Below are 12,640 nucleotides of genomic sequence, written 5' to 3'. Positions count from 1 at the left end.
AGATATCCTGTTTACATTTGTTTACTTGCAAAACTTAAAAAGTCTAATACTAATGCAAACCGGGATGTTCTACAAATCAACCAGCCTGCAATCTTCAAAATTGTCAAATTCATAAAATACAAGGAAACATAGGAAATATTCCAGACTGAAGATTTTAAAAACGTAACTGAATGCAACATATGATTCTGAACTAGATTCTTTTGCTATAAAGAGCATATTGATACTATTGATAAAACTTTAATAGTGTCTGAGGTAGAAATTGATTAGTGTTAACTTTCTGATTTTGGTGGTTGTATTGTGGTTATATAGAAGGAAGTCCTTACTTGTAGAAAATATACACTAAAGTATTAGAGGATTGTGGGGCATTGAATCAGCAATTTACCATCAAATATCTCAGAAGAAAAAAGGTTTTGTTCCATACAACATACAGAAAAAAAAAAAAAAAAAAAAAGGAAAGTTTCTTTAATGTATGGGACCAAAACTATTGGATTCAGGGTACTGTTCACCTCAGGGAAGAAAAGAAGATAAAAGCGGGAATTAGAAGAATTACAAAAGGGAGTTCAATTATACCTGTGGTTGTATTTTTAATATTATGTTCTACATTTTTTGTATGCCTGAAATACTGTATAATTTAAAAAAACACTGTGGGACAAAATTAGATTCCACTCTATGTTATACACGGAAAATTGTTTCAAAGTCAAATATGAATGTCTTTGGTATTATCCAAACCAGGTTTCCCACACTGAAAAGCCAATATATGTATTAGACAGTAGGTCATCTAAGTTCTTACTACCAGGACATACTTCAAACATATGCTTAAGATATGATGATGGCATTTTATAAATGTGCTTTCTCCTACATTACAAAAAAGTCTGATAAACATCTTCCCAATAAAAAAATAGAACATCACTATTCATACTTAAGTACTTTGTGCAATTTTATCAGGTCATTTTTTCTACAGTTACAACAATTCTAGACAGGAAGTCCAGAATTAAAATGATTTTTGTCAGAATGATTTTGATATCACTGGCACTCATTTAATGCCTGTTAATGATAGCATCCTGATAGATGAGCTTTCTTGCACAGCTTTCATTCTCTCAACTGATAGTGAAAATAAGAAAAGGTAGAATGCATGAAAAAAGCTATCTTCCTTTCGTTATTTTAATATTTTTGTGTTATTGGGCTGACTAGCAATTAAAGCTAATCTCCATCTAGGTATAGTGTCTAAGGTGAAGAGAAATATAGTATCCTAGAAATCTAAGTTAGGAAGCTGCACTTAACAGACATTTGTTTGGTATGATAAACCAATGGATGATACTGCATGGATTTAATCTAATGGGAAGACAGATATCTAAAAAACGAAAAGTAAAAAAAGAATGTATTTCACAATGGACTCATACACAAGCAGTTCTGAGAAGCAGATTTAAGGGATCCGTAACCCAGAAAGCATATGCGAAGATAACTAGAGTCATGCTTGAACTAAGACTTAAAGTATGTATAAGGCCAGGCGCGGTGGCTCACATCTATAATCCCAGCACTTCGGGAGGCCAAGGCAAGTGGATCACGTGAGGTCAGGAGTTCGAGACCAGCCTGGCCAACATGGTGAAACCCCATCTCAACCAAAAATACAAAAATTAGCTGGCATGGTGGTGTGTGCCTGTAGTCTCCACTACTCAGGAGGTTGAAGCAGGGATTGCTTGAACCCAGGCGGCAGAGGTTGCAATAAGCCAAGATTGTGCCACTGCACTCCAGCCTGGGTGACACAGCAAGACTCCATCTCAAAAAAAAAAATACAAAAATGAAGTATAAGAATTCTCTAACAGAGGCAGAAAGGGAGATAAATGGCAGAGAACACTGCAATATCCTAGATAAGAGGACATGAAAGCTTGAACTAAAGCAGGGGGGAAATAAAATTAAGAGCTAAAGAGGATAGAGAAGTAAATGGATGTGACCGATGCCTTAATGAGATCAAGTATGACTCCCAAGTATGACTTCAGTGGGGACTTTTGAGATAGGAAATTAAGAGTGAAGCAGAAATTTTGGTGAGTGGGTGGGTGGGTGTGTCGGGGGGTGTATTTAATATGATGAGTTCACTTTCTGATGTGTTGAGGTTCAGCATCTTTTAGAAAGCTGGATTATAACTGCTCTTCTGTAGAAGACATACCAAGGTGTCACAATATAAAAGATATTCTACAACATGAAAGGGCTCCAGTCCCCCAAAAGGAGTGTGCAGAAAACTCAAGTGTATAAAGATAAGACTGAGAGGCAGAGGCAACACCCAGAGGAAGTAAAAGAACATATAGAAGAGGGGATATGGAGAGTAAACTGGAAAAAAACTGGCCAGAGAGAAGGAAAATTAGGAAAAGTAAAGTAAACAAGTGTGTGCCACAGTGACACACACTTCTTTCACATGGTGTGTGACTGCCACAGAACCAGTCAAGCCGACCAGGATTTCTCACTTACAGAACTATAATAAATGTGTGTTGCTTTAAACAAAAAGTCCATGGTAATTTGTTATAGCAGCAATAGGAAACTAATACAACACTCTAGGGTACCAATAGATACCTTAGGCCAGCAAGTGCTCATTTCTTCCCTCCCCCTACCCCAATCTAATCTTAGAAGAGACAGATTCAGCCCAGAGAATAGGGAAGAATGGAAAAGCAAGATGGAGAAACAGAAGAGGCCAACCACATCCCCAACAATTGCCCCTACCGGAGACTAGAAATGGAACAAACTTGAACAGGGGAAAAGGAGCAGCTTGCTTTGGGTGAAAATTAATTTATATTAAGCTAGGATTTTTATTATCTGAAACCAATAGGAAATATCTGGAACCCACCTGGGACTTTTAACCAGGGTCAGAAGAAAAATAAGCTGAGAGGCTGATTTAAAGGTTGTTCAACAGCTGGAATAAACTAGCCACTTCCAACTTACACCGATTATGTTCACCTCGTTCAAGAAAAACTACTTACAAGTATCTAAGAGTTCTGGAGTAATCACTGAAATTGACTTTAGAAACGTAAGTTATAAATGCAGTGACAAACACAACTATTTCACATATCTAATAGTCATACAGAAACCAATATGGGCTTTGAGCTAGAATTTCAGCTTTCACCTAAAGACAAACAGGGGAAAAAGCCTTTAGGTATAACTAAAAATTCAACACCACTTTTAAGAATGCACACGGAAACTAAACTATTACCCAGAGATGAAGTAAATCAATTTCCCAAGTGAAATGAATACAAATGTTGAAGTTATTACACTGTACTTCACATTCATTAAATAATCAAGTCAGCACAGTCTTTCAAAGGACTGTCTTGAGGAGGGAAAAGAGGTGTTCTTCAAAACAAAGTTGTTACTTCATGTAAAAATTACTAAATACCTTTGATAATGATAAATAAGAACAATCATTTTAAAAATTGCACAATGCCAAAGCAAAGAACCTAGATGCAAACTTTAAATGGTATAAAGCCTCTGTAGGTACAAATGCCAAAAGGTTACCATGTCTGATTATTCAATGTTGCTTTCTCAAGAGAATTCTTACTAATAAAAATGTAACAGATATGTATAAGCCACAAATCAAGCCAGTTTAAAGCTAGCATTCTCCAGACATAGAAATAGCTCTAAATTTGTCAAAAATATGGTATGCTGAGAAGTTTGAAAAATATCCTAATCCACATTTAAAGAAGGCAAAAATACCCTTCAAAAGCCTTTCAGCTTCAGAATCAACAGCAAGTTTTCCCTGCAGAGTATTGTAATATACTCAAGGAATCAGTAAGGGAAAGAAAGAATCTGTTCCTTCTTTTTTAAAAAGGCCTTCGTTGTAACCATCTTGTCCCTTAGCAAACTGGACAGCCCTGAGAAGGCAACAATTTCATTTTATTTCTGCTGAGTTACTCCAGTGAGGATTTGATCACCGAAATCTAATGCCAATAGGTAGACCTGCTTAAGGATGAAAAAGTGATGTGGCCTAGTTATTTTAAAAAGTATTCTGTAAATATTTCAAAAATGCTGATATTCATCTGACCTCTAAATAATATTAAAATTTATAGTATTAGCCCCCTCCCAGCTAACAGTAACAGAACACTAGCATAAACTATATTCGGTACTTCCTACGTAGTTGTACTTTTAACTTCCGGAAATAAAATGTGGCTTCCATAAATATTTAACATCAATGGGCTACTTAGTCCACTTACTCAGATGGCAGCAACAATTATGATGAAATTTTTTAACCTAGTAGCCACAAGTGAACCATAAAAGTGCCATCCTGGAATCTCATGGATGGATAACTTACGTGAGTGGTTCGATATATAGCACGTAGATGGGAGAAAACAGCACTTGACGATCTTGAGTCCTCAAAGATAGTACTGAAGAGAGTTATCTTCATATAAGCCTCATTAACAGAGACAAAGGCTAACCAGAAAAAGGTTAGGCACCCAGAAAAAGACTTAAAGGTGAGTTCAAGTCTCTACAGACATAAATGATGCATAAAGAACCTGGTTATCCTAAAAACTAAGGAAAGAATAGAACAAGTCAGGTCTAAGATCCAGCCCATAACAAAGAAAACAGTAGAGCACAGTGACTATCATTTTAACATGGACTGGACTCAGACCACTTAGGTCAGGGATCCCCAACCCCATTAGGAACTGGGCCACACAGCAGGAGGTGAGCAGCAGGCCAGCCAGCATTACCGGCTGAGCTCCGCCTCCTGTCAAATCATCAGTGGCATTAGATTCTCATAGGAACACAAACTCCATGGTAAATTGTGCATGCTCCTTATGAGAATCTAACTAATGCCTGATGATGTGAGGTGGAACAGTTTCATCCCAAAATCATCTCCACCACCCCCGAAACGCTCATGGAAAAATTGTCTTCCATAAAATCAGTCCCTGGTGCCAAAAAGGATGGGGACCGCTGACTTAGATAATCTACTCAAGACAAAAATATACCATTCGATACTTTGGAGTATTTGTTTTTACATACTCTCTGCGAAACCAAAACCTGGTAGGTTGTTTTTCTTCAGATTTCGTATTTTTGTAATCCAAAAACTCTTTGTGGCCAAAGTGCTATCTTAAGTGACATCAGAAATTAGCCATGGAATATGACTACCAAAAATGCTTAGAGTTCCATTAACATGAGCAAAAGCTAAGGCTTTTTCCTCAAACATTTCCTAAAGAATCAAATTCTTACCATCATTTTTTCAAAAAGTTCTAAGAGTTCACTCTCTGACAATGGCTTTGGAAAGTTCTCCATCATCTCTAAAGGTGCCGCTGAGCAATCACTGCTTGCAAATGTCATCTTCAGGTTGGGAAGTGGAGGTCTCTCTTTCTTGCTCCCTGGAATTCTTATGCTGGCAAATTTGTCCAGCTACAAAGAAAGACAGAATGACACACGTTAAGTATTTCCTTTCCCAACATTTATCTCATCTCAAAAATGAGAAAAACAAAGAGGGCCAATCGCGTTATCATTGTGATTTCATCAGGAGGCATTCAGCATTGGAATATTTAAAATTAAAAATAATAATAAAGAGTGGTGAAAATTTTTCAGTAACCGTTCTATCTAAAGATAGACAACATTGAAAGAGTCCTTCTAATCTTAAAACCTCACATAGATTTGAGATTCTAATGACAGGTGACCTTTGCTTTATATATTAGTAAATTAAGCAGTTTAGAAAGAAGATTACTTAATTTAGGGTTGGTCCCAAACTAGTACTCAATGTCCCATCCCCCACCCCTTCCTGGCCCCTTTGCCTATTGCCCTTTCCATAATGCATACTGTCTCTTGGAGTAGGGGTGGGAGGGGAACATGATTTAGGAATTTTTAGGAATTGAATTATCTTCATAGTTTATTGGCCTGATAAACTATTTATCTTTGTTCAGGCTGGTCAGTATGTAAACTTCTTGAATATCTACACGAGAGAATGGTTAAGGCCTTAAGAAATAAGCTAGATTTTTGTTGCAATTAGATTTCTTCTATAACTAGATAATCAAATAGCTTGCTGACATTTCAAAAAAGCATAGATATTCGTTTACAAAGCTAATAATTCATTTATTCAAAATTGTTTGAATTTCACAAGTTCTATTGCTCACAAAGAACCCAGACTCATACATTTCATGAGTCATACAATGTTTCAACAATCAAAAATGCAAAAAAGTCTTAAGCTGAACCAGGCATCAAGAATACAAGTATACTCAAACAGCACAGTGATTCCATGAGTTTTTCATCATTGCTGTATACATTTTAAGCTACTGTTCTCACCACATATACTGTATATAAACCTGTACTATTCATTATGGTAGCCACTAGCTATGTATGATTATTAAATTAAATTGAATGATATTAAAAATTCAGTTCCTTCATTGAAGTAGCCTACATTTCAAGTGCTCAAGAGCCACATGTGGCTTGTGGCCAGCATACTAATGCATATAGAACATCTCCATCATTGCAAAAAGTTTTAATAGACAGAGCTAGTATAGCCATTAAAAACACCTGATACCTCAAAGTCTCAATTTAAAAGGACAATTAAGTCACAGTATTGTTTACTCAATTCACTAAAGAAATAGGATTTCTTCAAATAATGAGACGTAAAGGTAAGTATTATCTTTCGAAACAGGTTTCTAAATTTACTGTGAAGATAATGTCTACGAAAAATACTATGTACTGCACTCACCCATGGTCCACCTAACATCACTTAAACATTAAAGTACTAAGAATACGACAGCTTCCTGTAGGATTTAGAAAGTTGTCAAAAAACACCACTGCTCTCATTCTAACGAGCAAAACAAACCAGAAAACATATAAAGTTATACTTGCTGCTGTTATCAACCCAACAGAAAATTGAGGACCCAAAGAAACTTACAAGGATCAAATACCAGAAAACAACAAGATGCTCTTATCCCTGACAAACAGTTGAGGAAGAAGAATAAGTTAAACAAGGGTAAAGAAAAGCCAGCCAAATTTTTAAGGAAATATTGATAGCTGCATGGGTGTTGGCATTAGAATTTCAAGGAGCCCCACATGAAGCCCAAGCCATTTGGCAAGTCTATACCCACCTACCAATTCTTTCCCCTAGTCTTCACCAACTGAATGGGGTAGTAAGCCAACAGTTCAGAGCAGAACAGGAAAGCTGTATGAATACTTCATAAGGCATATGCAAACAGGTGCCCTCCAAAGGCCATAGACTAGGCAAAAGAATGGAGAGAAATTCCCATGACACATTCTGGACTTTCAAAGAGCATGTCATAATGCCATCTAAAGGCTGGGGCAAAGCCTGGTCAAAGAGATTTCCTGAAGAAATAGCCAGAAGTAGAACTGAAAACAAAAAGAGAACTCTACATTAACCCTAAAATTGGCAATTTTTTCCTGAAAGGATATAATGAAGAGTAGACATTACACATGAGATGAATAATTGCAGCAGCAAAGTCACAGAAACTATTTTTTTTAAAAAAAAGGATGAATTAGAAATAAAAAATAGATCAGAAATGAAGATTTTCTTAGATGAGCTTAACAGTCACCTGGAAAGCTGAGGAAGAATCAGTGAACCTAAACCCAGATTGATAGAAAGTTCCAAACTCAAACACAAACAAAATAATGAGATAGAAAAAAAAATGAGTATGATCTGTGATACAACATCAGATGTTGTAACACAAGTGTAACTGGGGTCCAGAAGCAGAAGAGAGAGTGGAAATGGTACAGAAGAAATATTTCAGAAGATATGACTAAGAATTTTCCAAAATTGATTAAATATATATATATGTATAACTCAATTCACAGATCCAAGAAGCTCAGCAAAACCCAAAAAGAATACAAAAGACACACACACAGACACACACACACACACACACACACACACCCCTACATACCCCTAAGCACTTCATGGTCAAACTGCTGAAAGTTAAAAATAAACAGTAAACCATAAAAGTACAGCCAGAGAAGTAAAAATACATTATATACACAAGAAAAAAAATGATATGACAGCTAATTTCTCACCAGAAACAATGGTGGCAAAAGATAATGGAATGGCATCTTTAAAGTACTGAAAGAAAGGTAGGATTGACTCTTGAACAACACAGGGATTAGGGCAGTCAAAGTCCACATATAACTTTTGACTCCCCAGAAACTTAACTACTTATATGCTCCTGTTAACTGGAAACCTGGCCAATAACATAAACAGTCAATTAATACATTGTTGTATGTTAAATGTATTTACTGTATTCTTATAATAAGTTAGAGAAAACAAAATTTTATTAAAAAGAAAGAAAATACATTCACAATACTGTACTATATTTATCAATACTGTAAGTTTACATCATATGTTTACAAGATGAATTGTCTCCTGAAATGGTGACCAACGCAGCTACAGACCTCAATCTATACAATTCACGTATCGAGCAATTCACCTTTTTCTTGTAATGTTATGAGTTTTCTCTGATTCTTGGGAGCACTTCAAGCATCACTAGTGGCACTTTGTATGGGTCCCATGGTGTTACTCAGGGTTTACGGTATTGCCCTAAACATGATGAAAAATACTCAAGAACCGCAAGAGATCAGTTTTTACTGAAATACGCAATTTACTGGAGAGATTAACTGCTCAAGTGGAGGTGATTAGTGTCACATGACATTTTAAGTAGATACTCAACACACTTGAGCTCACCGGAATAGCAACCAGAGGTGACTACAACATTAACAGAGTAATATAGTGTGCGGTACAGTTAATTTCATAAAGTTATAGTTCAATACTGCATCTTTACATTTGTTCACATTTCTCTTGACTGCAAATGGCACCATCTTTAGTTCATGCTTGTGCCTATAAGTTTTGATTAATTTTAACTTTTTTATAATAGATTTGTAAATGTTTTACAGTATTAAGTGAGAAAATAGACTACTATTTAAATATATTCAAGACATACAGAACTTTTTCTTTTTTCGATATTTCTAATCAGTTTGTCTGCAAGTTTTTTCAAATTACTGAAAATCTTGAAATATCTCCAATATATTTCTTTGAAAAAACACCTGTGTGTAAGGGGAGCTGTGCAGTTCAAATCAATGCTGCTCCAGGATCAACTGTAGTCTTATCCTGGGATTCCATATACAGTGAAACTACTTTTCATAAGTAGAAACAAAAGAAACACACTTTCAGACAAAAACGGAGATAATCTGTCTCCAGCAGACCTGTACTACAAAAAGTGTAAAAGAAGTTTTTCAGGCTGTAGGGAAGTGATACATATATAACTTTTTCTTAACTTGTTCTGGGATGAAATCCCAGATCTACAAAAAGAAATGAAGAGCAATCAACAGTTGTCTATTAGACATTGGTGATACAAAGATAAATAAGCCTTTATAAGACTTACCTTAAATAATTATCAAGTGGAGGAGACAAGCACATAAACAGGTAATTATATAGCTATACAGAAAATGTAGGAGGTATGTGAAATGTATTATAATAGCAAAAAAGAGTGGCATCTAACCCACCACCATAAGCATTTCCTACTCTGGAATAACTCAGAAAAATAAAACTGTCTCCACATGAATATATGTCCAGAAGATACTATCCCTGTGTACATTTGTACCCTCATTATTGATGTTTAAAAAAAAAAAAAAGAAACTGAGAGAAACCAAAAAAACTGTTTTAGGAAATGGGACTGGTTACTTATCTCCCAAGTCACTACTTCATTGCCATCATTTCTGTGCAGATAATATCAATTCCTAAGCACAGAAACTATCCTGGCTCTTTACATACACACACCCCCCCAAAAAAAATCCAGTGTAGCTTAATTAATATGCCAAACTTATAATGAAGTGAAATTAAGCAAAACTTCATTAATGCAACATCAATATTATAAATGTAAACATGTCAATAAATGGGAATAATAAGCTTAAGCACTTCACAAGCTAATTTGAAAATGCATAACCTAATGGTTCTAACAGTGATAGGAGACATAAAATCTTAATTTTCACCAAAAACCAAAACTTTTTTTAAAAAGAATCCTTAAAAGTCATAAAAATTAATAAGATTTTTACTAATATTTACTGAGCCTTTTCTATATGAAGAGCACCAGGCTAAGAGCTTGAAATGCAGCATTAGGTTGAATACATTTGTTTAATCCTTACAGTAGATTATAATAAAAGAACAAGTTCCAAAACACTTTTGTACCTAACAATTTCATAGTATTGAGCGCAAAAATAGGACAAAGGAAAAAAATCAGCCCCTAATGTTTTCAAGAGTAAAGCTAATAAAACCATACTTGTACCAATAACATAATTTGTAAAGGTAATAATATTAATAATAAAATATAATTATCACACCTATCCCATAAGCTTAGCACCTAAAACTCTGGGGAAAAGATAAATTTTACCCAAATGGAAAAATAGATTCGTACACTACCACTAGTATAGACGGATGAAAGCAAGACAGGAAAAAAATAGCACTCCCTTCTTCTAGCATCCAAATCCACAATGGGCAAAATAGTAATATGAGATACAAAAGGATCAACCAGTATTTCACATTTTCAATATAATGCTTTTATTCCTTTTCCTAGAAAAGAAGGGATAAAAGAAAAAAATAAGGAAAGAAATATAAAAGAAAAGTAAGTACAATCCTTCTTCCTATACTGGAATAGCAACTTGAATAGCAACTTGAAACTTCCTCCTATACTGGAATAGCAACTAGTGAATATCTCAGGCTAAAAGTAAAAGCATTCCATGCACTATTGAGCACTCCAAGCAGATTCTACAAAATCTGGGCACTATTACAAAGCTAGGTGCAAAGTGAGCTTTACTATCAAATCATTTTACATGTTTTAAAAGAAGTTTCATTTTTAAAAAGAGAGGTTACTATGACTCCATTCACACATGGAAAAATCACTCAATCTATCTTTGATTAAATTGCACACACAATTTGCTTAAACCAAGGCACAATAGAACACTTGAGCAAACTTTAAAAATACTTTTTACATAAAAATATGACAGGAATCCCCCTAATATTGACCGTAAGTTGGTTATCTTGTATTTGGCAATTTGGCTGAGGGTTGTGTATGTGTGTGTATTACAGTTTGTGCACTTCCTATTTCATGTAAAATTTTCATAATTTTATACAAAATTCTTCTCTTAAAGTTGAGCAAGAAACACAAGCCAGAGAGGTGAAGCATACAAACAATTTGCCGTTGTTGAAGAATTAAACACATGCAAGACTGAGGAGATTCTGTTATAATGCCAATTTGGAGATGGTACACCATACTTAATTAATATGGCTTTGACTGTGTCTGGGGTATGCTAAGTTTTATAAATTAGTATCACTTATCTTCAGGGGAAGCTAAATGAGCACCCTACTGAGTATTATCTCATACTGAGTAATCACACTGATAATCAGCAATGACAGTTTAAAAAAAATTAACCAAAAAAAAGGTTCAAAAAATCAATCTGAATTTTTAGCTGTAGTATATCACTGTAAAAGTGAAAACTCGGTGTTTGAGGTTTTCAGTATTACAACACTTTAAACAACAAGGGAAGTGATTTTTTTATTTAAAATAAAAGGAAAATATTATAATTAGTCATCTTACAATTTCACAAGTATGAAAAAACTACATATGATCATAAATATACTTCATTAGAACCCAGAAGGGAGTAGAAATTTTCACGAAATCCAGGAGAATTATTAAGGAAATAAAAATTCCTTTTCATTATAGAATCAATTCTATCCAAATACATACCTGAAATACAGAATAAAATATATTGCTTGAAATTCTCTATTTTCATGCAGTCTTACACTATGCTTAAAGAGGGGGCAAAAACCTAACAGCTAACATAGCTTGGCTCTTTAGTTAACTTTATTACTAACCTGGGAACTTGCTGATTAAAAACAAGCAAGGCTCTTGGAGTCTGACTTCAGAATCCTGCCCAGCCACTTGCTTACTGTGTTACCATAACTAAGCTACTGAAACCTCCCATGATAGTACCTATTACAGAGAGGTGTTAACAGGAAATAAAAGTGCTATTCACTCTCATCTTTGGATTTAAAAGGCTGAAATGCCTTCCCTGACCACTTTATCTAAAGTAGCGCATGTACCCACCCCTTCTCCATCACAACACACAGTACATTCTCTTCCTATGTCCTTTCATATGACTTACGAAAATCTATAATTATCTCATTTATTTCATAATTTTAACTCTGTCTCTTTCCAACTAAAATGTAAGAGCCATGCTAGACAAACCATCAACTGTTTTAATCACTGTGGCAGCCCGTCTCTAAGGTGGCGCCAGTGATCCTGATTTATGTAATCAATAGATATTGTGGAAATTATGGAGTGCAATTTTCAAGACTAGATCATAAAAGACTTTACAGCTTTTGTTTTGCTCCTTCTTGGATCACTCACTCTGGAATATGCCAGCTGCCAGATCATGAGAACACTCAAGAACTCCTGAAGGGAGGCAAAGAACGTGACAAAGAACTGAGGGCTTCCGCCAAAAGATAAACAGGTTTCTTGCTAACAGCCATGTGAGTGAGCCATCTTGAAAGTCCCAGTCAAGCCTTCACATGACCGTAGCTCCAGCCAACATTTTTAGTGCAAACTCAAGGCAGACCCCAACCCAGAACCACCCAGCTAAGCAACTACCAAATTCCTGACACACAGAAGTGGTATGAAAT

At 35.3% G+C, this 12,640-nt stretch overlaps 1 protein-coding gene across 6 annotated transcripts in view; it reads right to left on the bottom strand.

The window, feature by feature from the left end:
- Positions 1 to 12,640, bottom strand: part of LOC105485577 (diaphanous related formin 3) — a 498,294-nt gene that overhangs the window by 440,482 nt on the left and 45,172 nt on the right. For all 6 annotated transcript variants that reach the window (XR_011614754.1, XM_071081265.1, XM_071081266.1 and 3 more), the window contains one exon: positions 5,188 to 5,364. Coding sequence is in view for 5 of the 6 variants with exons in the window: in XM_071081265.1 (XP_070937366.1) it covers positions 5,188 to 5,364 (177 nt within the window). In the remaining variant the exon portion in view is untranslated. The remainder of the gene's footprint in view (positions 1 to 5,187; positions 5,365 to 12,640) is intronic.

The sequence above is a fragment of the Macaca nemestrina genome, chromosome 16 (genome assembly GCF_043159975.1).
Source record: "Macaca nemestrina isolate mMacNem1 chromosome 16, mMacNem.hap1, whole genome shotgun sequence".
Lineage (NCBI taxonomy): Eukaryota > Metazoa > Chordata > Mammalia > Primates > Cercopithecidae > Macaca > Macaca nemestrina.
The sequence above is the reverse complement of the archived record's forward strand: the minus strand, read 5'-3'. Positions and strand labels throughout refer to the sequence as shown.